The sequence below is a fragment of the Camarhynchus parvulus genome, chromosome Z (assembly GCF_901933205.1).
Source record: "Camarhynchus parvulus chromosome Z, STF_HiC, whole genome shotgun sequence".
Lineage (NCBI taxonomy): Eukaryota > Metazoa > Chordata > Aves > Passeriformes > Thraupidae > Camarhynchus > Camarhynchus parvulus.
The window spans coordinates 67,538,744-67,563,863 of record NC_044601.1 but is presented as its reverse complement, the minus strand read 5'-3'; the positions used below and the strand labels follow the sequence as shown (position 1 = coordinate 67,563,863).

General features: G+C 41.3%; 1 protein-coding gene across 3 annotated transcripts in view; it reads left to right on the top strand.

The window, feature by feature from the left end:
• EPG5 (ectopic P-granules autophagy protein 5 homolog) overlaps nt 1-23,677 on the top strand; it is a 54,919-nt gene extending 31,242 nt beyond the window's left edge. For 2 of the 3 annotated variants that reach the window (XM_030968751.1, XM_030968750.1), the window contains exons 24-44: nt 215-338; nt 1,242-1,383; nt 2,450-2,621; nt 3,789-3,951; nt 4,543-4,685; nt 5,943-6,099; nt 7,079-7,273; nt 8,214-8,427; nt 9,235-9,395; nt 9,503-9,710; nt 10,471-10,546; nt 11,374-11,477; nt 11,672-11,847; nt 12,327-12,512; nt 13,984-14,193; nt 14,344-14,488; nt 15,490-15,732; nt 17,463-17,682; nt 19,194-19,409; nt 20,514-20,628; nt 21,730-23,677. In XM_030968751.1, the coding sequence (XP_030824611.1) occupies nt 215-338; nt 1,242-1,383; nt 2,450-2,621; nt 3,789-3,951; nt 4,543-4,685; nt 5,943-6,099; nt 7,079-7,273; nt 8,214-8,427; nt 9,235-9,395; nt 9,503-9,710; nt 10,471-10,546; nt 11,374-11,477; nt 11,672-11,847; nt 12,327-12,512; nt 13,984-14,193; nt 14,344-14,488; nt 15,490-15,732; nt 17,463-17,682; nt 19,194-19,409; nt 20,514-20,628; nt 21,730-21,912 (3,553 nt within the window). In that variant the 3' untranslated portion in view covers nt 21,913-23,677. The remainder of the gene's footprint in view (nt 1-214; nt 339-1,241; nt 1,384-2,449; nt 2,622-3,788; nt 3,952-4,542; nt 4,686-5,942; nt 6,100-7,078; nt 7,274-8,213; nt 8,428-9,234; nt 9,396-9,502; nt 9,711-10,470; nt 10,547-11,373; nt 11,478-11,671; nt 11,848-12,326; nt 12,513-13,983; nt 14,194-14,343; nt 14,489-15,489; nt 15,733-17,462; nt 17,683-19,193; nt 19,410-20,513; nt 20,629-21,729) is intronic. The other variant, XM_030968752.1, reaches the window with a different exon arrangement.
• The last annotated feature ends 1,443 nt before the right edge of the window (nt 23,678-25,120 follow it).

Genomic DNA, 25,120 nt, shown 5'->3' with positions numbered 1-25,120 from the left:
CCTCTTAATCTTTGTTGATGTCCTTCATATTTTTCTAAGTACCTCCTTTCCACTGTGGGTCTTTAACTTGGCAGTAAATGAGTGAAAATGAACCTGAAATATTTTTTTTGACCATGCCACCTTGTAGCATTATTTGTTGCCCTAATTCTTACTTCAGAACAATCAAGTTCACACTGAATTTTTTTCCCTTTTTTTCTTACTTTTTTCCCCTCAGACTTTGTAATGTTTTAATTTTGTGGTTGGAAGAAGAGAGTTTCCAGAAAGGAGATACATACATTCCCTCTTTACCAAAGCAGTATGATGCACATAGGCTTGCTAAAGTTATGCAGAATCAACAGGTGGGTTGCTAATAACACTGAAATTCTGAAATCTAAAGTCCACTTGCTAAAATGATTCTTTGAAATCAGTGAGAGAGTTGTGTTACTGGTCTTTAATACACATACAGCATGTATAATACCTTCATAGCTCTAACCTTTTTTTTCTAAAATCCTGTGCTATCCCAAACTGCCTTCTTTTATGTTTGAAAGAGGACTCAGATGTAGATTCTTTGCATATCTGTCATTTCTTGCAACACAATCCTTTTTCTGTACTGCTCTGTAATTCTTTTTATGTTCTGCATTAGTGTTAGAGGATTATTTAAGTTGCAGCTTTAAATAATTAAATACTGGAAGCCAAAACCTGCTTGTGTTGGTAGTTTGTAAAATGTCAGGTTCAAATATAAGTTAGTGTGTGCTATTCTATTCTTCAATTATTCTTCTATTATTCTATTCTTAAAGCCTAAAGACTTATTTTGGAAGGGCATTTTCTTATACTTGCTTTGTTTTCACTCCTCCAGTGTCTATGACTACTAGAAATGCAGCCTGCTTTAGCCTGGCTGCAGTTAATCATGCCATGATGTTTTAGACTATCTCGATCTCTTCTATTCCCTTTTTAGGAGCAGATTTTTAATAACCTGTCTTTCTCTTTGTCTCTTATGTGTTATAAATTATACCATGTGTCAGGTTTCATCTTTAAGTGTCACAAATGCTTTTCAGTAGATATCTACATATGTAATAAAAATAGTTCAATGTTTTTCTTCAGTTTAGTTTTTCTTTTTGCCCTTAATAATAAATTTCCTGTGACTTAAAACTGCAGGGTATATATTTTATGTAGCTACTTTGGTTGCCCAGCTACTAGAATGGGTGGACAGCACGTGGTGCTGACCAAAACAGAGATGATAATTTAATTCTTTTGTGCTCCAGGATCTGTGGATGGAATATGTCAATGTGGAACTCATTCACCATGAGTTTCAGGAAGCTCTGAACCTTTGGCTGCAGGTTCAGCTGGAATCACATCCAACCTGTGCTTCTGCAGGGGAAACAGATTTCACCAACCCTTTGTCAGGTAAGAGATAAAAATACTGTTAAGGAAACTGTGTCTTAAAGAATTACTGGGATGTCAAAGCCCTGGTTTCTGATGATGCCTGTCAATAAAGATATTTAATATGGTTTGTTTTCTGTGGGTACAATATTTTCCATGGAGTTGTCATGGTTTTCTCACTCAGATTTTCATGATGACATGGAAATGATGACATTGATGCTTTTTAGCTTCAAGTTTGCCATGTCACACAGCAGAGCTAGGGCACCATGGGTGAGCTCCCCAAGAGTTCCTCTGCACAGAGTGTGCTCCAGACATTTTCCCAAAATTTAGGGAGATACAGGTGAAAGCAAAGGTAAAACCAACTGTTCTTGAAAACATATTGTCTCTGGGTGCTTTTTTTAGTTTAGTTTAGTTTAGCTTGTTTGTTTTTGTGTTGTTTCTTTCCCTGTGTGTTTCCGCTGGAATTTTGGCATAGTGCAAGGGTTGTTCTAGCACAGAAAGGGCTGATAGTCACAGCTGATACATTAAGGATGTAGAGAGATTGGATTTGGGGCTGATCCAAAGAAGAGGAAGGAGTGAGGGAATAGAAGGGAACTGGAATAGTTTTGTAACTGTTTGGACGGGGAAACTGAATGGAGATCAGCAGGAGGAGAGGGCTGACCCAGAGGGAGGCTGTGCTCTGAGAAGGAATTGACACTGACAGGACTACTGATGAGGATCAGTTTAGGGAAAGGAAGATGAATTTTTCTCAGAATTTGTCTGGGTGCATGTGTCAGATGAGTAAGATAAATGGAGTGACAGGAAAACTGGAAGTTAGGAGTGTTTGGGGAAAACACAGAAACCAGTGGGACTTTTCATCCTAACCTTTGTGTGATGGAAGAGTTGGTCATGAAAATTAGCTGTGTGAAATAAAGTTTGACAAAAATAAGAATATTAGTTGAGTGATTTTTTTAAGGGGGAAACCTGAGGAATATTTGCCTGCAGTTAAAAATGCTTAATGCAAAAAAACTAATGTTTTTGTTCAGTTTCCCCTAAAGTTTTCTTATTGACCAAACTTGCTTCTGCTTTTTTTTTTTAAATCTTTTTGTAGCCAAAGTGAGGATCATGAATAATTTGAAGAAGCTTGATACTCCCAAGCCCCCTCTGCCTCTGCAGACGATGAAAGCTCCCGTACCAGTGATTTCCTCTGCCACTCTGGTGAGCCAGAAAGACGCGATCCAGCTCATGCGCAGGGACCTGAACATCTTGCAGCAGCATGCCAAGTGAGTCATGTTTGTGCTCCTTGTACCTCTCCAGTGGGTCCAGCAGTGCCTTGAAATTATTGTGGAGTCACAGAATGGCCTGGGTTGGGAGGCACCTTAAAGCTCAGCCCATCTTACCCCTGCCATGGGCAGGGACATCCTGCACTGTCCCAGGCTGCTCCAAGCCTCACCAGCCTGATCTTGGACACTCCCAGGGATCCAGGGGCAGCCACAGCTGCTCTGGGCACCCTGTGCCAGGGCCTCAGCACCTTCACAGGGAACAGTTTCTTCCTAAAGATGCCCTTCACAGCAGCCTCATTTATGGTGCTAGCACAAGACTGTCAGTACTTGACTTCTGCTTCTTGTCCCATTTGTTTCCTCTTTCTTCTGATCTATCAGGTCATTATTCTACATCTTCAACTGACATAGGAGTGCACAAGTCTTACCTAATGACTGAGATTACATCAGATGGCATCTAGTTTACTTTCTCATTTGGCATATTTCCTGATCTAAAGCCTCTTTTTAGGCTAGATTTGTTGACAATGAGTTATTTAACCCTTTTGCACTAAGGTAGTAGTTGCAATGTGAAGCACCCAGGAGAGAAATTTGATTTCTGGTTCTGGTGGCTTTGTTAATGAAAGAGACTTTCTGTTTTTAATATTCCAACTCAGATAATCCAGCTGAATTGTTTTCAGTCACAACTGGTCAATCTATAGCTGTTCTTACCTAATGTAGTAATTTAATAACAATATTATGAACCAGAACAAAAACTATTAAGCCCATGAGGGGCTGTGTCTAAACAATTCCACTATCAGATTTAGGTGGATTCTCTTTTTTCTGTTTTCTGGTTTGTTTTGTTTTTGTTTTGGTCTGGTGGAAAATTGCATTTCCTGTAGACATTATTCTGTTCAGTTTCCTTCCAGGTTGTCATATCAAGTAATTCAAAAGAACTCACACTTACCTGAGTAGTTTTGTTCTTATGAGCCTGGTTTTTTGCCTTTTTTTTACTTTGAAGTGCTATTACTTTGAAGTTTCAGCTCAATTTCATTTAATAACCTTTTATGTTTTCCAGGAAAGTGTCATGAGTCTTTGTACAGCACATTAAATTGAAGTCTCCTCTCTTAAAAATTCTCAGCATTGCTGTTTTCAGGAAAGATTTTGGTAATCTTATTAATAAATGCCTTTCAGAACTGCAGCTCTCTGGGAGTCTCAGCACGTTGCTCTGAACAGTGAGATCCTGGACACAGTGCCTAAGCTGTATGTCAACAGGGAGGAGCAGATCACCCTCCACCTGGAGTGCCGGGGAATTTCAAATAAAGGCTGCCAGGGAGCAGCTCAGCTCACCATCCAGGTCAGAGGCATGGCACCACCTCTGTTTTGGGGCTGGTGAACAGAGAGGATGAGTGTGAAATGGCTGAATTATTATAAAAGTGATAGCATTTGACTGAATAAATCCACACACATATCTGAAACACTTTGTGTGTAATGCTCAAAAGGAGAAGCAGATCAACAGCTGAAGAATAAGTTGTTGCATAATTTGTTTTGCTCGTGGCATCCATTCTAAACTGCTTCCCAGTGTATGGATGTGGGAATTTGCTTGCTGATAGGAATAGAAGCATGAAAATGTTTATGGAAATACTCCCATGTTGCTTAGTAAATTAATTTTTTGATCCCCTCTAAGTTTCAGTCCCTGTGGATTAAAAGCCTCAGATAAAAGACATGAATGCTATTAGTGTGTGTGATAATTAATTAGGAACATGACCAAGGATGTGTGCTTGGGCACGATGTACTAAATCTGATGAAAGCTCTCAGGGGGAAAGCCATCCAAAATCAGACTTCTCTGACTGGACTCTGCTTAGTTTTTGGAAACAGCTGCAACATGGAAGAGTTCTAGCAAAACCGTGTTAATTCTGCAATGAATGTGTGTCTTTTTGTCATTTAGTTTGAAGGGAAGCACAAAAATGAAGCAGTGAGCCAGCAGCTTCATGCTTTTCGTAAAGAAGTGAGACAGCTGCAGGCAGAAGCCATGAAGCCACCTTCCCTGGGTGTTGTGGAGGCAGCTGTGCACGTGGAGAATTTCATAACGTAGGTTGCTCAGATGCTGCTCTGGGTAGTGGTGTTTGTGATTCCATTTTGGTGTGTTAAAGAGTTAAAATGTGGAACCTGTTCATGTGGTTTCCGTCGTGCTCATCAGCTCAGGCCAACAACAGAGCTGGAATCCTGAGACCTGTGTGTTTGTGACACAGTGATTCTTATTATCAGAGGGTCACTCAGGCTCAGAAGGGCACACAGTATGGTGTTGTACTCTGTTTATTATTTTCTACTTCTTTTTATTGTTCTGTGCATATAATAGCCCTCCTAATGCTGTAAGAGGACACTGAGTGATGACAAGGATGCTGTGCTAAACTTTACGAAGTGGCAAACTTGCACCACAGCTGTCTCAGCCACAGGCTAAATTACATGATGTGAATATGACTCTTTATGGGTTTTTCTTCATTATAGTGCAGGACATAAATCTTTAATAGAGTCCTAAAGTTTGAAGTAGTTTTTCAATAGGTGAAACAAAATGGTGCAATGAAAGCTGGCTAGATAATAGCACTTTTTTGGGGGATGGGTATGAATGAAATGGGGTCATCCAAGGCTCTCTTCCTCACTTTTACAGTTTATCCCAGAGGTCCACTTTAGCAACTTTGTCCTCAATCTTCCAGATTTCTGCTGGAATTCTCTTAATGTAACTGGTTTACTATAGAGTGTAATGATTGTACAAGTAGAAGATTTATGTACTACTTCTACTTGTTCATTCTTGATCACTAATCTGAAAAATTCTGTGAATGAGCTAGTTCTTGGGATTTATGTCTGTGGCATTGCATCTTCTTCACCTGTTTTTATTCAGATTTAGTGAAGACAGGGGTTTGGTCTCAGTGAAACATTTATTTGGCAGTGCACAAGAAAAGATTGATTCTGTTTTAGTTCTTTTATTGTTGAGCCTGTGAAATAAAATAGGGTAGTTTTTCTTGCAACGCAAGGCAGTTGAGATGCCATCAGAATATGAGGGATACATGATTAAAGGGAGAAACAATCCATTGGAATTATGCTTTGGATATCTTTCACTTTCTGACTCTGATTATGAAGACTTTGTAAGGTTTGGAAGTATCCATTTCAGGCAGCAAAATTACATGAGCTAAATCTGTGACTTCAGTCTGGATATGAGAAGGAGGGATACTCGGGGAGTATCACAAATACTCATCTCAAGGCTTTGTATTGGCAAGAAACCTTTCTTTATTATCACAGGTTATTCTCCGTATGTAAATTTAATTTGACTTGTTAACTTAATTTTTTTAGGGCCCTGATCAATATCTACAAGGTGCAGCCTATGCCTGCAATCAAGAAGGTTGGAATTGGTTTGTTTTTTACATTGGTAGAATATGTGTGTGATGAAACTCAACGTAATCCTCCCACAAGACAGTTCTTCACATCCTGCATTGAGATTCTGGGCCAAGTGAGTTTATTTCTTGAATCTGAAAGTATTTTCTAAATTTTTATTCACTGCTTTTAATGGGGGGAGGTGGTCCTAGACAAAGAAGTCTTAATTTCTGAACTTCTATCCCATTTTGTTTTAAGCTAATTGTGCAATGTGCACAGTCTTTAGGAGAGGTGAAGCTTATATTTTGCTTTAAGCAAAATAAAAACTTGTTCTGTGGTGCCTCTGCTTAGTGCTAATAAAATGTCATTGTGTTAGTTAATTTAAATGCTGGAGTTTTGAGCAGGTAACTAAGGTTTGGATACTTTCAGTTTGTAGAAGCGTGTTTCAGCATAGACTTTGCTTTTACCTGTAATTTTCTGGTTGATGCACATCTTGTCAGCCTCTGTATTTAGACACCTTTCTTCTACAGCCTTGCAGTGTTCTCTGTCTAGTGAGTTATATCAGAAGTTTACTGGCAGAGAAGACAAGTGCTTGGTGGTGGTGGTAATGTTTGCTCTGTTTGTGCTCTGAGAAAATCATTAGCCTCTGTTTTGGATCCAGATACTTACTTTTATCTTAGATACAGCTTATTTCAATGTGCAGCTGTCCTTGAGCACCTCTTAACAGCTGAAGTACTGAGAAGTTCTTCACAGCTGTAATTCTGTTAAATTTTTCCTATTATCAAGCAGGGCTGGTGAAATCAGGATTAATTTTCTTATGCTATTCTATCAGAAAAAATAGTATTTCTGGGTATTTTAGACAACATATGTTATCACAAATGCTGGTCTAAAGTGAGCTAGGGAAGCATATTTTGTGTTATATCTTGTGGAATAACAGCATTTAGTTGATGTTAATCTTATAATCTCAGTCTCTTCTTTTGAGAAAAACTTCTTATTAAGTTTTCCTTTTTATAAAAGGACCAAAACTGTGTGTCTCATGAACAAGCTTAAGAGGCATATTTTCCAGTTGACTGATATTTGGCTGTTATTTTTTCCACCATTCCGACTTCTCTCAGGTGTTCATCAGTGGGACCAAATCAGAGTGCAAGCGTCTGCTCCAGACCATCCTGCAGAACCGGAGGCTCTGTACTCTCCTCTCTCCTTACTTCACTCCTGCAGCCTCTCCCAGTGAATTTGTGACTTTATACGAAAAAGTCGTGGCCTTTCTGAGTGAGGATAACAGCGATGTTGTCTTCATGCTGCTGACAAAGGTGAAGTCTGGTCTGTGGGTGTTCTTTGCCTAAAGACCATGTCCTTGAGCTAGAGGAAAGAGGTACTTTAAAATAGCATTGACAGGTTCTGTAGAGCTGTGTTGGTCATAGTGAATGAGTGTTACATTTAAGCTCAAGAGGGGCTGGAGTCAAAAGCAAATAGCTTAAGTAGCCATTTCAAGCCTACATAGTATCAGTTTGTGCTTCCCAGGGCTTTTTGCTGAAATTAAAACCGTCTCTTGATGACTTCTTCTGCCTGGTATCTCTGCAAAGACATTGATTACAATAGCCAGGGAATGCCAGGTATCTAACAATCAAAACAAAATTTGGGACAGTGTCTGCATTTTCCAGCTCTGTTTGGCACCCGTGTCCTTCCTGCCTGTCTTAAAACGGAGTAAGGTAATAGCAAGATGTGATTTGCACATCTCATGGTACTGCCAGTGGAGAAACTAGTGTAACATTTGGCCTTCCATTGTGCTGTGATTCTCCTCTTCAGTTACAGGGAGGCAGCTGGGAGCAGCAGGCAGTCTGTGCTGGGCAGGACTCTGAGCTGTCCATGGTGGCAGTATTGGCCTTGCTGACCAAGGTCTGAGCAGGTGCTCAAGGGCTACAAAAGCTTTGCTCCTCTTCCTGAAAATGTATGGACTGTGAGCATCAGTCCAGTTTAATGCTTGTGTGGAAACTCAGACTCATCTTTATGAATCTGAGCCCCTCGGCCAAGGACTGTTCCATAGATCTTGGATACTTCTGCAGTATGCTAAATCATAGCCTTTGGAGAGTGAGGTTGGGAGTTCGGGCTAACAACATGCAAATTCATGAGGTTTTTCTTAGATACATAAAAATGTCATGATTTAACTTCCCTGGTGACCTCTCCCTCCTCCCAAAGGTGTTGTGTCTGCTGAATCTCCAGCTCACAAATGCTTCCTGTGCTCTGTTGCAGTTTGACCTGACGCAGTGGTTGAGCGTGGCCAAGCCGCCTCTCGCGGAGCGCACCCAGCTCCTGGAGTCCATTCACCTGGCTCTCAATGCATGTGGCCTGGAACCTGAAGAAGATATTTTGATGCCATTTAATATCTTTTGCAAGCATTGGACTAACCTTCTCCAGTATCAGTTCCCTGACCACTACAGTGATTTCTTAAGGTTGTTCGTGCAAAGTGAGTATCTGAGATGATGCATCTTAAGCCTTTGTGCAGAACCCTTCTGGCTTAAAAATATGAACTCTGTGCAGTAGAGTTAAACTGCAGAATGATTTACTCTTCCTTAGGTTCCTACCTTGGGTGTTTTTATGTGCCTTGCTATGTAATGTGGTTTTTTAAGACATATTGTAGCTCTTCTGTGTGTCAAGGCATACACATCAGTGACAACAGATATTCAGCCCATGTAACAGGAGAAGGATGGAGGAGAGTCTTCTGTTAATGGACTATTAGTCCATATTTAGCACCAATTAGGCCAATTTAGCACTTACTAATGATGGTTGTGCCACAGTCTGTTATGCAGAACCCTTGTTTTTCATCACCCTTCAATGTCAGGTGGAGAGCTGGAATTATGAAGATGTGTAACTGATGCTGAAATCTGCTGAAAATGTCCTGATTGACATTTGATGCCACTCATATTCTGATGTACCCCTCAAATGAGAACAAAAGTGCTTCTCTTTGTCAGACCATACCTATTGAGGGAGCAGCTGTGTCTTAGTGGGTGTTTGCAGCCAGGGATATACAAAGTGCCTGGGAAGTTGTCTAAGAAGAGAAACAATGTAGATTCCAAAAGGAAATGTTGAGTCGGTTACATTTGCAAACTAGAGATGATCTCTCACCCTTAAACTTGGGGCTTTCAAACCCTCACTTCACTTAATTTTTCATGAAGCAGGGAGCTCTAATTTCAACCTTGTTTGACTTGTTTGGAGAAAGGCGCTAACATCTTTCTGGTTTTCACAAATGCATTCCCTTCTTCTTTCTCCTAAGGCTCATCAGAGCAGCTTCTAAGCCCTGACTGTTGGAAGGCATCACTTCAGGCTTTGGGGTGTGATTCAGCAGTGCCTGAGCAGGGCAGTTTCAAGAAAAGTGATTCTGCTGAAGGTCCTGTGGTGAGGGATGCTGCAAAAACTCTGCTCTCCACAGAACAGGTGGGTGCCTCTTGAGTTGATTTATGGTGATACAGATGCCCTCCAGTGACAGATAACACTGCTGTGCAGCCTTTCTGCAGCTGATTATAGCTTCCTTCTTTTTACAGGTCAGAGAGACAATAGAATGGCTTTCTACATCCTTCTGCAAACTCCGACTGGCCTCAGTGGACTTCAGGACTTTTGGCCTGTTTTCCAAATGGACTCCTTATGTGGCTGCAGTGAACACGCTCCTGGAGTATCTCATTAAACGACTGATTGACACTGAAGTTGCTAATTTAGCCCAAGAGCCTGTTGGCAGTAGCAGAATTTTAGCAGGTAATGTGTCTTAAAAGCAAATTACTTAAGAACAGACACCTGATTTCTCCAATTCCCTCTTTTAATGACCATTTAAATATACAGCAAAATCTTCTTGCTTTGCATTTGTGCAATAATGATAATATTAAAATACGGATGGGAAATGTTGCTGCTACTTCATGGCCATGTAGGACTTTATGCTTTATAATCTAAGAGGAAACTTTTTTAATATTTGAGCTTGCTTCAAGATTATTTTATGAGGCGATTGTACTTTCTTAAGAAAAAGAAAGTACAATCGCACTGAGCAGAGGTTTGGAAGGAGACACTGCTGAATTTCATCATGCATGATTTAAATCTGGAAAAAGTCAGCTTTTACTTTTTATTTTAACTAATTTTAATTTAAATATTAATTTACACATTTTAATATGTGCAAGTTTAAAGTGTGAATCGTTATTCCTCCCACAATCTCTGGTGTGTTATTAAAAGTGTATTAATGAAACATCTTAACAATGCAAAATGCTTATGATGGTTGTTAAAACAGCCCTATTGTTAACTTAAGCTATTATTAAGCATATTGTATTTTAAATTTTTATTTGACCAGAAAAAACTGATTGAGTGGTGGGACTCAATGATCTTAGAGATCTTTTCCAGTCTTGATTATTCTATAATTCTGTGAATGTTAGAATGAGAAACGGATATTATATCCACATTTAGAAAAGTGTAATATGTTCACTGGTTTTGATTTGAAGGAAAAAAGCAACTTTGTTTTGTTTCCTTTTAGCATTGCAGTCCTTGTACTCAGTCATTGCTGGACTCTTTAAACCATGGATACTGGTCCTGGAGAAAGAAGATGCAAGGTATATATTGCATTTTAAAATTAATGAATTTTTGCTAAAGTAGAGACTTTAGTCCTGTAAGAATGGCTTTCATTATTACCTGGTTTTTAATAATTTGTGACTGTCTTGCCTTCCATTTAAATAGCTCTCACTTTGTCATTTCCTTAATAATTACAGAACTATTTCATGACCTACATCAATTTTTCCAAGGTTTAGGTAGAATAATTATTTTAGATATGAGAAAGATCTTGTAATAATACGAGCAAGGCTTGATTATTTGAAGCGTTTCACTCAGTTTAAAAAATGCTGAAACTTGAATTTTGGATTCCTGTTTTTTAACTTCCATAATATCTATAATACCTGTTTAAAAGAAAACAAAAAAGCCAAACAAATACAACCCCAAGTGCCAGTGGTATGTATAGAGAAATTTTAGGCTAAATGAATGCTGTGATCATCTATTGCCCTGTGTGCCTCTGTCTTCACATGAAAAGTTACTTATGCTACTATACATTCAAATTTTGCTTTCTTTCAAAATTAAAAGCTTTTGTACTTGTGAGTGCAGTCTTCAGCACTGAAGGTAGAAGGTTGTTTGCAGCTGGTGAATAATGTTATTGAGAAACTCTGTTGTTTCAACTCTGTTATGAAATATGAAACAAGTAATTTATGCTTACTCAGTGGATCTTCAGTGGGATAGTGAACTACGCAGCTCTTCTAAGGAAGAAGAGTCCCAAAAATCTGAAATTGGGAGGACTGCTGATACCTATTGTTCACTGCTTTAGAGTATTTAAATTGCACATATTTATGCTCGGGTAACTGAACACTGAAATTTGTGTTGTGCTTCTTTTCAGTAGCCAGCCCTGCTACCCTTGGCTGGAGAGTGACACTCCTGTAGCCTCCACCGTGGTCAGTCTGTTTGCAGATTGCATCAAGCTTTTGCATGAGAGCTTCAAAGGTGAGCATGAAATCCTAAGCCTCCCCACTTGTTGATTTGGAGGAAAAAAATACTAAAGTTTAGTGTGTGGTTTTTTCGAGTGTATTTTAGTGTAACTTACAAGTTCATAATCTTCAAAAATAGACTTTTTTCTGCAATCAAGTTTTATCTGATTTTTTTTCTGTTGTTAATTCAGCCATTTTCTTTGATTCTAGAAAAGCTGTTGCCAAGCCACCATGGGGCTCTCTGGTTACACCTAATGCATTACTGTGAGTGTTGCACAGCCCCCAAAATGCCAGAGTTTATCCTCTATGCTTTCCACACTGAGTTCAGAAGGCTTCCATGGAAGGAAATGCATCCAGACCAGATGCTTATGGAAGAGTTCTTTAAAGTGAGTTTGTGGCATCTGTTGAATTAAGTTCATAGTCAGTGCTGTCCTTGAAAATAGCTGGAGAACAGTTCTATTAGCAAGTAGGCTTTTAAAGTTTGTTTTAGCATTCACAGCTGCTCAATTTGTGATGGATTTTTGTGAAGAAGTGCTTTTGAGTCTTAGACTAAGTTGTGGGGAGCTGTACAGCTCCCTCTTTGCTGATCTGCTGGAGTGTCTCATTTATTGCATATGTATTTAATGTTTTTAGGTAGATTCAGTATATTTTGCTATTGCCATGTTGTTCTCACTTCCAAGTTGTCTGAGACAAGGTAAAGCTGCAAGAGGGAGAACGAAATGATGGAGAAAAGACATTTTTCTACTTCTCTGCTGACCTAAAGTGCTGCTGTAGATTTACAGCTGGCTAAGGAACTGAAAAGTATAAAAGTACTTATGTCTTACATAATTTTATGCACATGTCTTTTTCCCTTTCTCCTTCCTAGATCGAAAGAGGCAGCCCCAAGAGTTGTTTCTTGTTCTTGGGTTATGTTTTATGTGAAGTGAACTGGGTCAGTGTCCTCTCTGATGCCTGGAATCCCAACCCTCACCCTCAGACTCACAGCATGATTGTCTGTTTGCTGTATATGATGGTCCTGCTGGCAAAGGAGGAACAGCTTATAGGCGAAGAGGTAATTTTTGTGACTGTTCATACCCATCTCTTAAAAGGAAAATAATCCTTTACTAGAAAGGACATGAGATCTTGTGACTAAATCCAGTTCATTGCTTCTGGAGGACTCTTCAGAGGGTCTTGATCATCTTAAAAAGCCCCATTTCACATCTGTCAGCTTTCTTCCACTTGCAGAATCTTCTGCTCTCCATTTCCTCTGAGGCATTACAAGATGCTGCACCAAGATGTCCCTGGCAGCCTTTGACCATTGTTGTATTTCAGTTTAGGAAAATTACCAGCATTATGTGCTTTGACCTGAATGTGTTTGCTTATCAGAAGCTTCTCAAGCTTCAGAAGACAGCTGTTTGCACACAGTGTGAGTCAGCCTCAGGAATTCCCTCCTTCCCTCCAGCAGTGTGCTAAACTGACCCACTGTCAGGAGGTTTTTTGCCTCCCAGAGCACTCCTGTGACACCTTGATTTAAATCTCAGACTTTCTCAACCCTGTGTTCCAGGGCATGAGCAACCTGAGGAGTACTTGTTGTACCAGTGTCACATTCCTGTAGAAGTAGTGTAATTTGGGTTGGTTCTGGATTGTCCCCACAATTTTAGCATTTCTTCATTCTAAAACCTGTAGAAACATAGAATGGGATATAGAATATCATCAGCTGGAAGTAATCATCGAGTCCAACTCCTACCCCTGCACAGACACCCCAACAACCCCACCCTGTGCATCCCTGGCAGTGCTGTCCAAAGGCTCCTGAAGCTCTGGCAGCCTCGGGGCTGTGCCCATCCCTGGGGAGCCTGGGCAGTGCCAGCACCCTCTGGGGGCAGAGCTTTTCCCTGATATTCAGTGTAAACTTCTAACAAAGCTCCATACCAGTTGTTGTTTCTCTGTGTCCAGGGGGCTCTTTTTCACTGCAGTTGTTTAAGAATAGATGAGAACTGCTCATAGACAAAGAGGCTTTTACATCTGCTGACTGGTGCTGCCTGTGTGAGCTGTGGGACTGCTGTGCTGTTCAGGGTGGTATTTTATGAGAATAACAACATGAGGAGTCCCCAGGTTGGTGGATGACTCACTAAATGGAAAATGAGGGACACGATTTCTCCTGTGAACTTGCATTAATGTATTTTCAAAAATAATATTTTAATGCCTCTTTTAAACACATATTGAAGTGACTTTAACTTGAAGGGTCTCCATATATTTTACATGTTTACTTGTCAAATCTTAATATTTTTCACAGACTTTGTTAGAGCTGCTGCAACAGTCTGAATACAGTTCTGCAAGTGCTGGAGATGAAGTACATGTGTTAGCTTACTGCTTGAATAAGGAATTGCTTTTCAGACAGACTCCCTAAGGTCATCTATTTTTGTGGGTTTTCAGCTCCATCTCCTTCAAATTCTCTGAAGCCAGAGCTTCCTTCCAATATTGAGTACTGTGAGTATGAATTGAAAACTGCAAAGAAGTTTAAACTGATGTCTTTAAATCTGCAGGAATCTCCACTCATAAATCTTCTTGGACAGACCAGCTCCCTTCCTTGGCAGCTTGTGGGCATTTCATCCTATGAAAGCATCATCAGCTACTGCAACAGTCACTACCCTCCCTCTGTTATCCTTGCTAAGGATGCTGGAGCTGAACTGATTGTGAAGCTCCTGAAAATCTCAGCAGGCTTTGGGGCATCTTCAGATAGTCACATCCACCTTGTGAGTTGAACTAGTTTTGAAACATCTCCTTGCTGTTCTTGGCTTTTGTGAAGTTCTGTTTGTGTATATTATAGAATATGGAAAGAGTTCTAGGTGTGATTTTTTTTTATTTTTTTTTTGTCCCTAATTGTTTTTAATTTTGCTTGACAGGATGCAACACTGAAGTGCCGAGTGTACATTCGCCAGGTGGTTCAGTTCCTCAGCACCTTAGAACAAAGTGGAAAGATAACCCTTGCAGTTTTGGAACAAGAAATGGCCAAGTTGCTAGATGATGTAGTCATCTTTAATCCCCCAGGTTTGTGTTGAGGAAACAGCAAATTACTTTAAAGCTGTCAAAATCCTTTATTCCACTGAGTGGATTGATGAACATCTTCGATGGTTTAATTATTTGCATTACTGTCACATCTCCCCTATGGGCAGCAGGGCATGGTGCTTTGGTGATGTGTACATAGGTGGTATATTAGCACAAAGCAAAAATATGAATCTTGCCCTACAGAGCTGTCAGGAGTGACAGAACCAACATTAAAAACAGGGGTTAAGTTTGTGGGTAAAACTGTCTGACATACAGGAGCTTGAGTGATTAATTTCTTTGTCAGCTGGTGGTTTGGAGTTTTTTCTAATTTTTATTTTACTTGTCATTTACCTATTTTTTAAAGGGAAGAAGGGCACGAATCCATTCTCCTGGTCCTGAGGGATTAGGAGCAATGGGTACAAACTGAAATTGGGAAGATTATGTTAGGCATTAGGAAGAAATTCTTGCTGTGAGGGGGGTGATACACTGGCACAGATTGCCCAGGTAAGTTGGGGGTGCCTCAACCCTGGCAGTGCTCTGGGCCACACTGGGTAAGGCCTTGAGCAACCTGATCTAGTGGAAGTGTCCCTGCCTATGGCAGGGGGGGTGGAACCTAGATGGTATTTAAGGTCCCTTCCAACCCTGAATATTCAATGATCTGTGACTCAGAAATGGTTCCAAATTGTAAAACCAGGAAAACTTGACAGTGTTGAAGTAGAAGAGGCATACTGATGTGCCATAGTGGTATAACATGTCCAGACATGCAGGACTGTGTGGTGAGATCATCTAGGTCTCATTTTTTGTACTAGTACCATCTTGAGGTTCGTCTGCCAGTCTGTGAATTCAGGTGAAATCCATGTCTCACGGTACTCCACAGAAATGGAGTAAATGAGGGGTTGTGTCTCTTTCTGGCCATGGGTGTGTAACGAGGAAGAGGCTTTTCCCAGTGGTAATCTGGGTTCCAGTGTCTGTCCCTGAAAGGGTTCTGTGGCTTCTCCTGGCAGACATGGATCTGCAGACGCGCCACCTGGCCCTCAGCAGCCTGTTCACGGAGACGCTGATGATGCTCAACAACTCCAGCATCACCACGGCCGAGTCGCTGCGGGGCAGCCTGCGCCGCTGGATCGAGGGCAGGGTGCAGGGGCTGCTGGCCATGCCCCTCCTCACAGCTGCCTGCCACAGCCTGGCCTCCGTGCGCCACATGGCCGAGACCACCGAGGCCTGCATCACCTCCTACTTCAGCCACGGTAGGAGCTTGTCTGTGTCTCTGGGCACTCCGGGATTGTGGGAAATAGATTTGTGGAGAGTTCTCAGGGCCTGGCTTCTTGCTGTGAGGGTGGTGGTACACTGGCACAGGTTGCTCAGGGAAGTTGGAGGTACCCAACCCTGGCAGTGCTTCAGGCCACATTGGGTTAGAGCTTGAGCAGCCTGATCTAGTGGAAGTGTCCCTGCCTATGGCAGGGGGGGTGGAACCTAGATGGTATTTAAGGTCCCTTCCAACCCTTCATATTCTATGATTCTGTGACTCAGAAATGGTTCCAAATTGTAAAACCAGGAAAACTTGACAGTGTTGAAGTAGAAGAGGCATACTGATGTACCATAGATGGCCCACACAGTGTGCATCTGTATGCAAACTTTGAGATACAAAATGCTGACTTAGAGATGCCATGGAATAGGACAGACATTGTTGAGAGAGAAACAGAGCTAGAAACAAGTTTCAAAGGATGGCCTTGCAAATAAGACTGGATACTTTGGAGAAACAGAACTATGAAAAGTGCATTGTAGTGGGACCCACAACGAGTAGTGTTAGATGATTGGCTTTAAGGCATTTACAGCATGGTGTGGCAAAAACTGAGAGGCCAAGAGACGCTTACAGTATACTGCAATTAAGAAATAGTTGGCTTCTGATTGTGATGGCATGAATTATAATACCTGTATTGTCTCACTCTTCACATGAGACTGAAAACGGAATAAAAGTTTTTAAAATGCCTCTCAGTTGCCCCATCTCTAGGTCAGAAAAGGGCTTAATCTGATATGGGATGCCACTGAGCACAAGTTGTCTGGAATTATGGACTGGTTTGGCTTGGAAGGATCGTTAAAGATCACCTTGTTCCAGCCCCTCTGCCACAGGGAAATGGCTTCTCACTGTAGATGTGGTATCAGAGAGAAATTCTTCCCTTTCAGGGTGGGGAGTCCCTGGCACAGGGTGCCCAGAGCAGCTGTGGCTTCTCTATCGCTGGAAGTGTCCATGGCTAGGTTGGATGGGGCTTGGAGCAACCTGGGATAGTGGGAAGTGTCCCTGCCCATGGCAGGGGATAGTATAAGATGGTCTTTTATGTCCCTTCCAACCCAAACCTTTCTGGGATTCTGTAACTGTGGTTTGGGTCTTACAGCTGCCCTAATTGTGTGTTTTCTTAATATCCATACCCATCTCTGTGAAAACTGATTTGCTCTGTGTAGTGTTGCCATTTTTCCAGATAAAGTCGTTTTATAAAAAAATCACCCCAGGAGAACTGAAGACATTTTTTCTTCTCCATTTTCCCTTCTCTAGTGTTCTGTAAGCTAATTTAAGGAAAAAACCACTCTGGTTTGGTAAAACTCTGAAAGTGTGGCATGCATGATTTTTTTTTTCTTTCCTTCTTTCTGTTTATATAATCCTTGTGGAACTACATTTTTATTTCTTTCACTGTGTGGAAGATTTCAGTACACCTGAGGGAAATACTTGTAATTCCATTGCTAGAATGTTCAAATTTTAGTCCTGGCTGAATGCTGGGAAAATATCTCACCTTGACCTCAAGGAGGTGCCCTGTGATAGTGGAATTTTCTGTTCTGTCTATCAGAGTTGCATGACATTCTGATTACCTGAAAAACAGCTTAACCAGCCCAGATTCCCTTAACTAGGAGTCCTGTTTTTTAGGTTTTACCAAGTGCTGCTTTCTCACATGCTTTCTGTTCTTTCCTTCTTCTTTCTTCAAAGATTCCCCTCACCACCAGGAGTTAGGCTGGGGCCCTATACTTGCTTCCCTCCAAGTTCCTGAGCTAACCATGGAAGAATTCCTGCAGGAGTGCCTGTCTTTAGGAAGTTACCTGACCCTCTATGTGTACCTGCTGCAGTGCCTGAACACTGACCAAACCCTTACCAATGAAATGAAGATCCTGCTGACCATCAGCAAATGGCTGGAGCAAGTGTACCCCAGGTGTGAAACTTGGAGCTTCTCAATGTGCCTGGACTTTTGGATTATTATTATTGTTATTTAGATTAAAGTTTATTTAGGGTTTATTTAGGTTATATAGCTGGTATAATTAGCTAGTCCTGATTAAATAAGTTAACTTCAGCAGAGTGCTGGATGAAATTGCCTGTCGTGCTGGATTTACTAATACAGGGTCTCTCCATCTGCAGTGCCAACTAAAGGTAGTTGTGGTGGTTAAATGGAAGAAGGAATTTAGTCTGATAGAAAATTAGTGAGTTTGAGTCATTTTTCAGTCAGATGAGCTTGGTTTCAATGACAGCCTGGATTTGTGTTCTGTTAAAATGACTCAAAACAAACCCTGAATGATTCTGAGTTCCACTTCCCAGCGTGTCCACAAGGTGGGATGAGTTATGTGCTGAGTATTCAGTCTGGCACTCTGAGAGACCTGGTGTTGAAAGCTGCTGATAGGATTATGCAGCAGCTCTGATCCAAACCTGGAGCCAGAGCATCTGATGGGATGCCCAGGGTCAACATGCCCTGTGCTGCTGTAAAACACCTTAGATAACTGGGTTCTGAGGGGAAAGGATGCATAGCTTTGGGGTCAAAATAAAAATATTTAATGCATGTAGCAATGGGAGTTAGAATTGCTCCTGGTTTTGCCAGGATTTAGTAAACCTGATTGTTATTTTTTCCATGTTAATGTTGATAATGTTCATATTTTCTGTAAAAGAACAATTTGGAAAAATGTATGTTCCCACTGTTTTCTTGAAATGCAAAAAATACTTTCACTGTGGTAGGTGCTATAGTAATTTCATTGCCAAGGTATGAAGGAGACAGCAAAGCCACCATATAAAGCAGATTAAACCTTGCTCTAAACATCAGATCTGAGATTGCCTGTGATGGGAAACAACTGGGAGGAGGAATGTGAGGATAGTCTGATGCAGGAAACTCGTGATGTGCTTTATGTGGAAAATCTGAGCTTGTTAACTTAAACTGCCAACTGTTTGGGGAAAGATTAAAATAGCATAGGGGGAACTTCACTCTGGGCTTTACAACAAAAAGCTTCAATGTTTCCTTTTCTCAAGGATCATGTTAAACATCTAAGTTGTTGTGGTAACAACATCCAGTGCTTTCTTAAGTGTTTTATTGGTAAGTAAAGAAAAGAACAAACGAGTAGAGAAACAGCTTCATTCCTTTTGTGCCAAGTCTTAGGCAAGTTTAAATCCACTTATGACTGCAGTATCATTTATTTCCAGTTGTAAAGCTTAAAAGGAAGCACTGTTCTTTGTCCAGTCACAGGCCCTTAAAACCTGCTGGCTGGTGGAGCAAATCCATAACAGTAGCAGTATAATAACTGGTGGGGTAGTATAGTTATGCTATTCTCATGTGATAAAATTAGCTGCTATTAATTAACAAACTTCACAGACCTAATGGGGAGGGGAATAAACTTCTTAACCTGTGCGCTGACTCTTAAATTTTTATTTTCTCTTACATTTTTCTTTAAATTTTGCCTAAAGCTCAGCAAAGGAAGAGGCAAAGCTGTTTCTCTGGTGGCACAAAGCCATGCAGTTATCCTTGGTGCAGCTGGAGCAGGATGACCCCGTTCTGATTGAATCTGTCATCCGGACCCTGCTGTCCATCCAGGCCCGGCAGAGCCAGCTGGCTGAAGAGAGACTCACCTCTGGAATACTTGGTGCTATTGGGCTGGGCAGGCGGTCTCCTCTGTCACCCAGGTGAGGGCTGAGGCTGTGAGGAGTTAATTGGTTTGAGTCATGGTAGTTAAAAACCTGGGTCCAGCATGCCCAGTCTGGGTCCAGCGCAGTGTTAAAAGGGGATGAGAACCCACATTGCTCCCAGAGCTATAATGTTCTTTGGGCCTGTCACAGAAACAGCACAGTGAGTGTGTTAATCAGCTTAAGAAGCAAGTATGAACCTCTGCAAGGGTTGTGGTGAAAAAGGAAAGAAAATGCAGTTCTGAATCTGACTTAATGTCCCCCTCAAGCAAAGTTTGTAGGCAGAGTGTTGGTTAGAGGAAGGTACTTCTACCTGGTCTATAAAAAACTAATTCAGTTGACTTCTCAAGATTTTGTATAAAAACAGACACATTGGAATTTCTGTCCTAACCTTGAGGTATTGGAAATGTTAAGTGATGCACAAACGAGCATTGTGATTCACTCTACCTTCCAAACAGAGACACGAAGTTTGGTTGTCATGTGTCAAAATCAAGTTCACTCTGGAAAGAATACTGAGGAAAAACCCCATAAATGTTTGTGCAACAGCAATTCAACCCTGCACCTAAACATAACTTCATGTTTTTAAAGATCATCTGGGATGCATTGCTGTTCAAATTGCCCTGAATTCTTGGTGTCATCCAACTCATCCCTTGATTTGGGTGATAGTAATGTTTTACATTCTGTCACCTGAGGAGTATTTCAGCTAGGCTTGAAATAGAGGCAGGATTTCCTATAAAGGTATTACATTATCTTCTAGTATGTGTTGTGTCCTATTGTGTGTATACCCAGAGAATACCTAGGATCCCCTTCCACCCCTGGAAGTGTCCAAGGCCAGGTTGGGTGGGGCTTGGAGCAGCCTGGTCTTGTGGAAGGTGTCCCTGCCATGGCAGGAGGTGGAACAAGATGAGCTTTAAGTTCCCTTCCAACCCAAACCATTCTGGGACTCTGTGATACTGAAGTGGTTTCTGATGCATTGGAATAGATCCTCTCAAGCCTTTACTCTGTTCCTCATGCAAGAGATGCTTAGTGGGTAGCTCTTACAATTTGTCTGCTGTTGAGACTTGCAGATCTGGTGTCACTGTGCCCCTCGGTCTCTCCATGCAGGTTCCGCGTGGTTGCCCGCAGTTTGTCCACCTTCCTCCTGGTGCAGATCCCTGCGGAGAGCCAGGTGCGCCTCAAGGCTGGCTCGGAGCCCAGGCTGTCTCAGAAGGCTCAGCAGGTGAGGTGTGCCCATCTCTGCCTGCTTGGCATGCCCTCTCTGCATGCTCGTTCAGCTTTTGGGGTGAGCTTTGTAAGAGTCACAAGTATTTGTGACCCCTACACGAGAGTCGCAAGTATTTCTTCAAGGTAAATCCTGCTCTCACTTTGTTGCTAAACCTTGGCAGCAGGACTTTGTGTTTGACTCTGTCCTAAAGGTGATCCTGGGTACAACTTTATACAACTTTATACAGTGTTCTGTGTTAATATGAAGAATTCATTCTTTTTCAAAACTTCATTTTTGAATCTTACACATTTAAAAGGGGCAGATGAACTTACGTCTCTAAAGCCCGACTCAGAAAGTTTGGAGAGTAGCAGGTAGAAGGAATTTAAACAAACAGGAAAAAACAGTGCTGCTGTGATTTGCACTGCTTTTCAGTGATAAAGCAGGGCTACACTCACGCTGACATTTGTTTATGTGAGGTCAGGGCTTAAAAGGCCTGTGACAAATAAACATTCCCCCTTTAGCATGTGCACTGACCACGGTGTTCTTTCAGTAAGCACTTGATAAGAGGAAGGAGGAGTTAGTTAGAAACCAAAGTAAAGTAGCTTGGTACAGCTTGTTTCTCTAAGAAAAGTACAAAACTTGTTCAGAAATATTTTCTACATTTGCCCTTGCTAGTCCTGCCAACATATGATTTTTAATGTGACAGTTAGTATTTAACTTTAATACTATTAATGGGAGGAAAACAATACTTCTGTGAAAGTCAGTATATTCATAAGAACAACCTAAAGTGAAGATTTAAGTGTGTTGCAGCCTGTAGTTTGACATAATTTCTGTGAAACCATGTCTTGAGTTCATGAAGTAGATATTTGACAATATTTGGGTTACAGAATCCTAGGAAGCAATAATAGGACAGTTTTTGTTGATCTTGGGGAGAGAACAGCTTGAAAAATACAAGTTGACTTGAAGCACTGTTAGGAGATGGCAGTTTGCAACTGTTTTGTTCTGAGTACTCTGTGTTCTGTAGTAGGTGAGGATCCTTTAGGGGAATTGTGCAGATGGTGTTGTGTTATGGACCAAAATACACAAAACTAACAGAATTTTCCCTTTTCCCCGTAGGCACTGAGTGCTCTCGAAGCCATGTCATCCAACAAACAATACATGGATTACCAGGAGCAGCTCTCCCAGGCCTCTGTGTTCATCAAGCACCCTGAGCACTGCCTGCAGGATGGCAATAACCTCCTGTCCCTCCTGGTGAACACGCTGTACCCAGAAGTGCATTTTTTGGACAGCATTCGGTAGCGGCGCCGGGTGGGCGGTGGCTCTGGTTTACAAACAGTGTCCTTCTTGCACAAATGATTTTTACCTTCAGAGTTCCACTTTAATTAAGTCAGACCTGTGAATAAGAACAGCTACACAAAGTCAATTTTCTCCACTTCAAGGTTTTCTTGATTTCTGTTTGAGTTTTAGGCCTGTGGAATTGCTTAATGGTTTGCAATTCCGGGGGGGGGCTTTGGTTTTATTTATTTTTTTTTTACTGAAAGCACTTGAATATCTTCTGTGTGTGGTGCTCTTTGGAGAGAAGGGTGCCTGGGGATAGGTGTACAAATCACTAGTCAGCACAGCTCACTGTAGTGTCTGAAGTTTTTGCTTGGTGCCTTCTTTTATTTTCCAGTGTGTCATCATTCAGGCCAGTTCAAAAGTGAGTGGAGGATTGTGTGTACAAGAGGTTTGACTTTCTTAACCAGTGTCCCTCTGAGTCTTACCTGATGAGTGTGTGTCTAGCGATTTTTGTGAAATCCCTGTATTTGAAAGGATGGTATTTTAAATTTTGACTTTTTTGCTATCCCACAGAAATCTGTAGTTTAGAGGCATGCCTACAATCTTTACCCACTTCTGTAAATATCAGCACAAATGGGAACTAAGAACATTGTTTTTTCCTGTTTTCTAAACATAGTGTGTCTGCATCTATATTGCTTGATTAAATGCAAATAACTTCTAGCCAAGTTCAAGGGGATTTAAATCCAGAGACATATTTTCTGGATCTCCAGTGTCTGAGAGGGGAACAGTCACTTACAATCATGTTAAATAGGATTCCTTAATTCCTTAGTCTGGTTGTTTAGGAAATGTTTAACCACCACCACCACCACCACCACCACCACCACTTAAGCTTATTTTCTTCTGCCTGGCTGGACATGACATAACAGCATTTTAGATGACACTGTGAAGAGGTATTTTTGTTGTATTAAATTTGGTGATCACTTGTTAAAATTCTGTTGCCAAAGCATGAACCATGAGCCTGTAAATCTGTTGTTTCAGCTGAATGATCACTGTTTTTGTTGCCTTGTCTGATCACAGGATGCACTTTTGTCTAGGAAAAGCAGAAGGCGAATTTTTCCTGGTGCTTGTTTGATGTCCCTTTAATCACTGGTGTGTTTGAGCTGGCCCAAGGTCCTGCAGTCCCAGTCCCTACAGCTCTGTGAAGGAACTGATCACTTTTTCTCTTCCTCCATTAATTGTGCCTTTGTGTTTTTGACATGGTTGCACGTTAAAACATGAGTTCTGGTCAATAGGGGATAGAAATGTGCTACCTACTGGTCAATGATGCTTTGAGCTGTTGCTCTTAAACCATGGTTCTGGTGCTAGAGGACAGATCACCTTTTCCTTCGTGGCACATTCTGCTAATTATGCCAGCTGGGTCATTCGATCACCATCATTTTAATGTGGTCTTAGAGTTCTTTGCTCTATCTGCGAGCCTATAAATAAATATATATATGTACATCCCTCTGTATAGTAACCAGATACCAATGCAGCACGGTTTTTAACAGACTCTTTTGGAAAATTCATGTCTGGAGGAATACATTCTGCTGCTTTCCCCCGCAAAGACTTAAAAGCACTGGGTTTATTAGGTTAAATGTTATTGATCAGTTGCATATAAATGTGAAGTCAGAAGTACGTGCTTGACATGCACTTTCAAAATGAGGAATTGTTTCAGCTGTTGAGTTTTTACAAATGTTGTATTTATAACATGCTCTGTCTGCAAAGACCATGCAAAATAAAAACGGAAAATCAAGCAGTTGGTGACAGACACTGTGATGTTTTCAGCCTGGTAGAAGGATCCACATCAGACAACAAATCATTGCTGGATGTGCCCCTTGCAGACCAATCTTCTGGCAGTGGCTGAAGCCTGAACCTGTATTGCACTTCTCTGTGCACATGTGAACTACAGAGCTTGGGGCCTTATTTTCCAGGTGGTGCCCAACTGATTGACGTTTTATTCCTTCTAGTTTTACTGGAAGGGCTTTGGCATTCCCTGCACCCCCCAGATGAGCCCAATACCAGAGGCATCCTGGTGGGTGCACTGCTGTGTTTTGTGCCTCTAGTTTATACTGGTTTGAGTGGGTGTTTGATTCTCCCATGAGGACCAGGGGGAACCAGTTGGTTTTGGGACACGAGGTCTGATGCTTCTATTTGGACCCAAACTACTTGAGTTAAAGAAGTAGTTTTTTAGAGAAAAATGCAGGAAGCCAAGCCTAAATCCCATGCACAAGGAGAAGTGAGTTCTCATTACTGTATGTCTGTAAATCATAAGGGCTCAGAAATCCAATTCAGTTTGTCCAACTGATATCTCTGAAGTATCTTTCCTCTGTGACACCTGTGAAACTGAGCTTACAGGTCTGTGACTACACTGTCTGCTGTAACTTCCCTTTTCTCTTTGCATCTCTTCTTATTTTTTATTAAATCTGGCTTTGTCACTGCTGGAATTTTAAGCAGGGATTTAAAAGATCAGGTTCAAATATATCCTCCCATTTATTTTTTCTTTCCCCCTTATAGTTCTGGCCAAGTCATTTAAAATTCTGCTATGCTTTCCCAGTGCAGATCTTGTGAAGAGGTGAACTTTAAAATAATGATTCCCAGCCTGGGATCGAGTTTGCAAGCTTGATATTTCAGTAGCAGTTTGGTGGTTGTCACCAGGAGCAGGATTGTTTGGGGAACAGTTTTGGAGCTGCTGCACTGGGATGGTTGCACAGAGCATCAAATCCAGCAGTGTAAATGTGAAAGTAAGTTCAAGCTACATGCTTTTTCTTAATTCTTTCTCCTCCTCCTCATCTGTGCCAGCCTGTTGCTGTCTCCAGCCCTGTCCTGGGCCTCTGCTTGCCTCTCCAGGTTGACCCACATTGCCCTATACCATAAGCTGGATCTCTTCACCTGATTAACATTTTGGAGGATGTTCACAGTTGGGTAAGAGGTTTGTCTGTGGTTGGCCTTTGTGACTTCATGGCCTTCGTGATTTTGCAGTAGTGACTTCATCTCAGAAGGGAGAGATTTAAGAAATGAGTAGTCAGACCTTAAAGAAACTCCTTTGTGCAGCGCAGGGATGGAAATGGTTTTGAAACATTTTTTTAGCCATAAAAAAAACCCAACAACCCAACAATTTTGTGTATTGGAACATTTATCACAAAGCTCTAAGTTTCAGGACCTGAAGCAGAGTTTGAACACAGACTAGTTT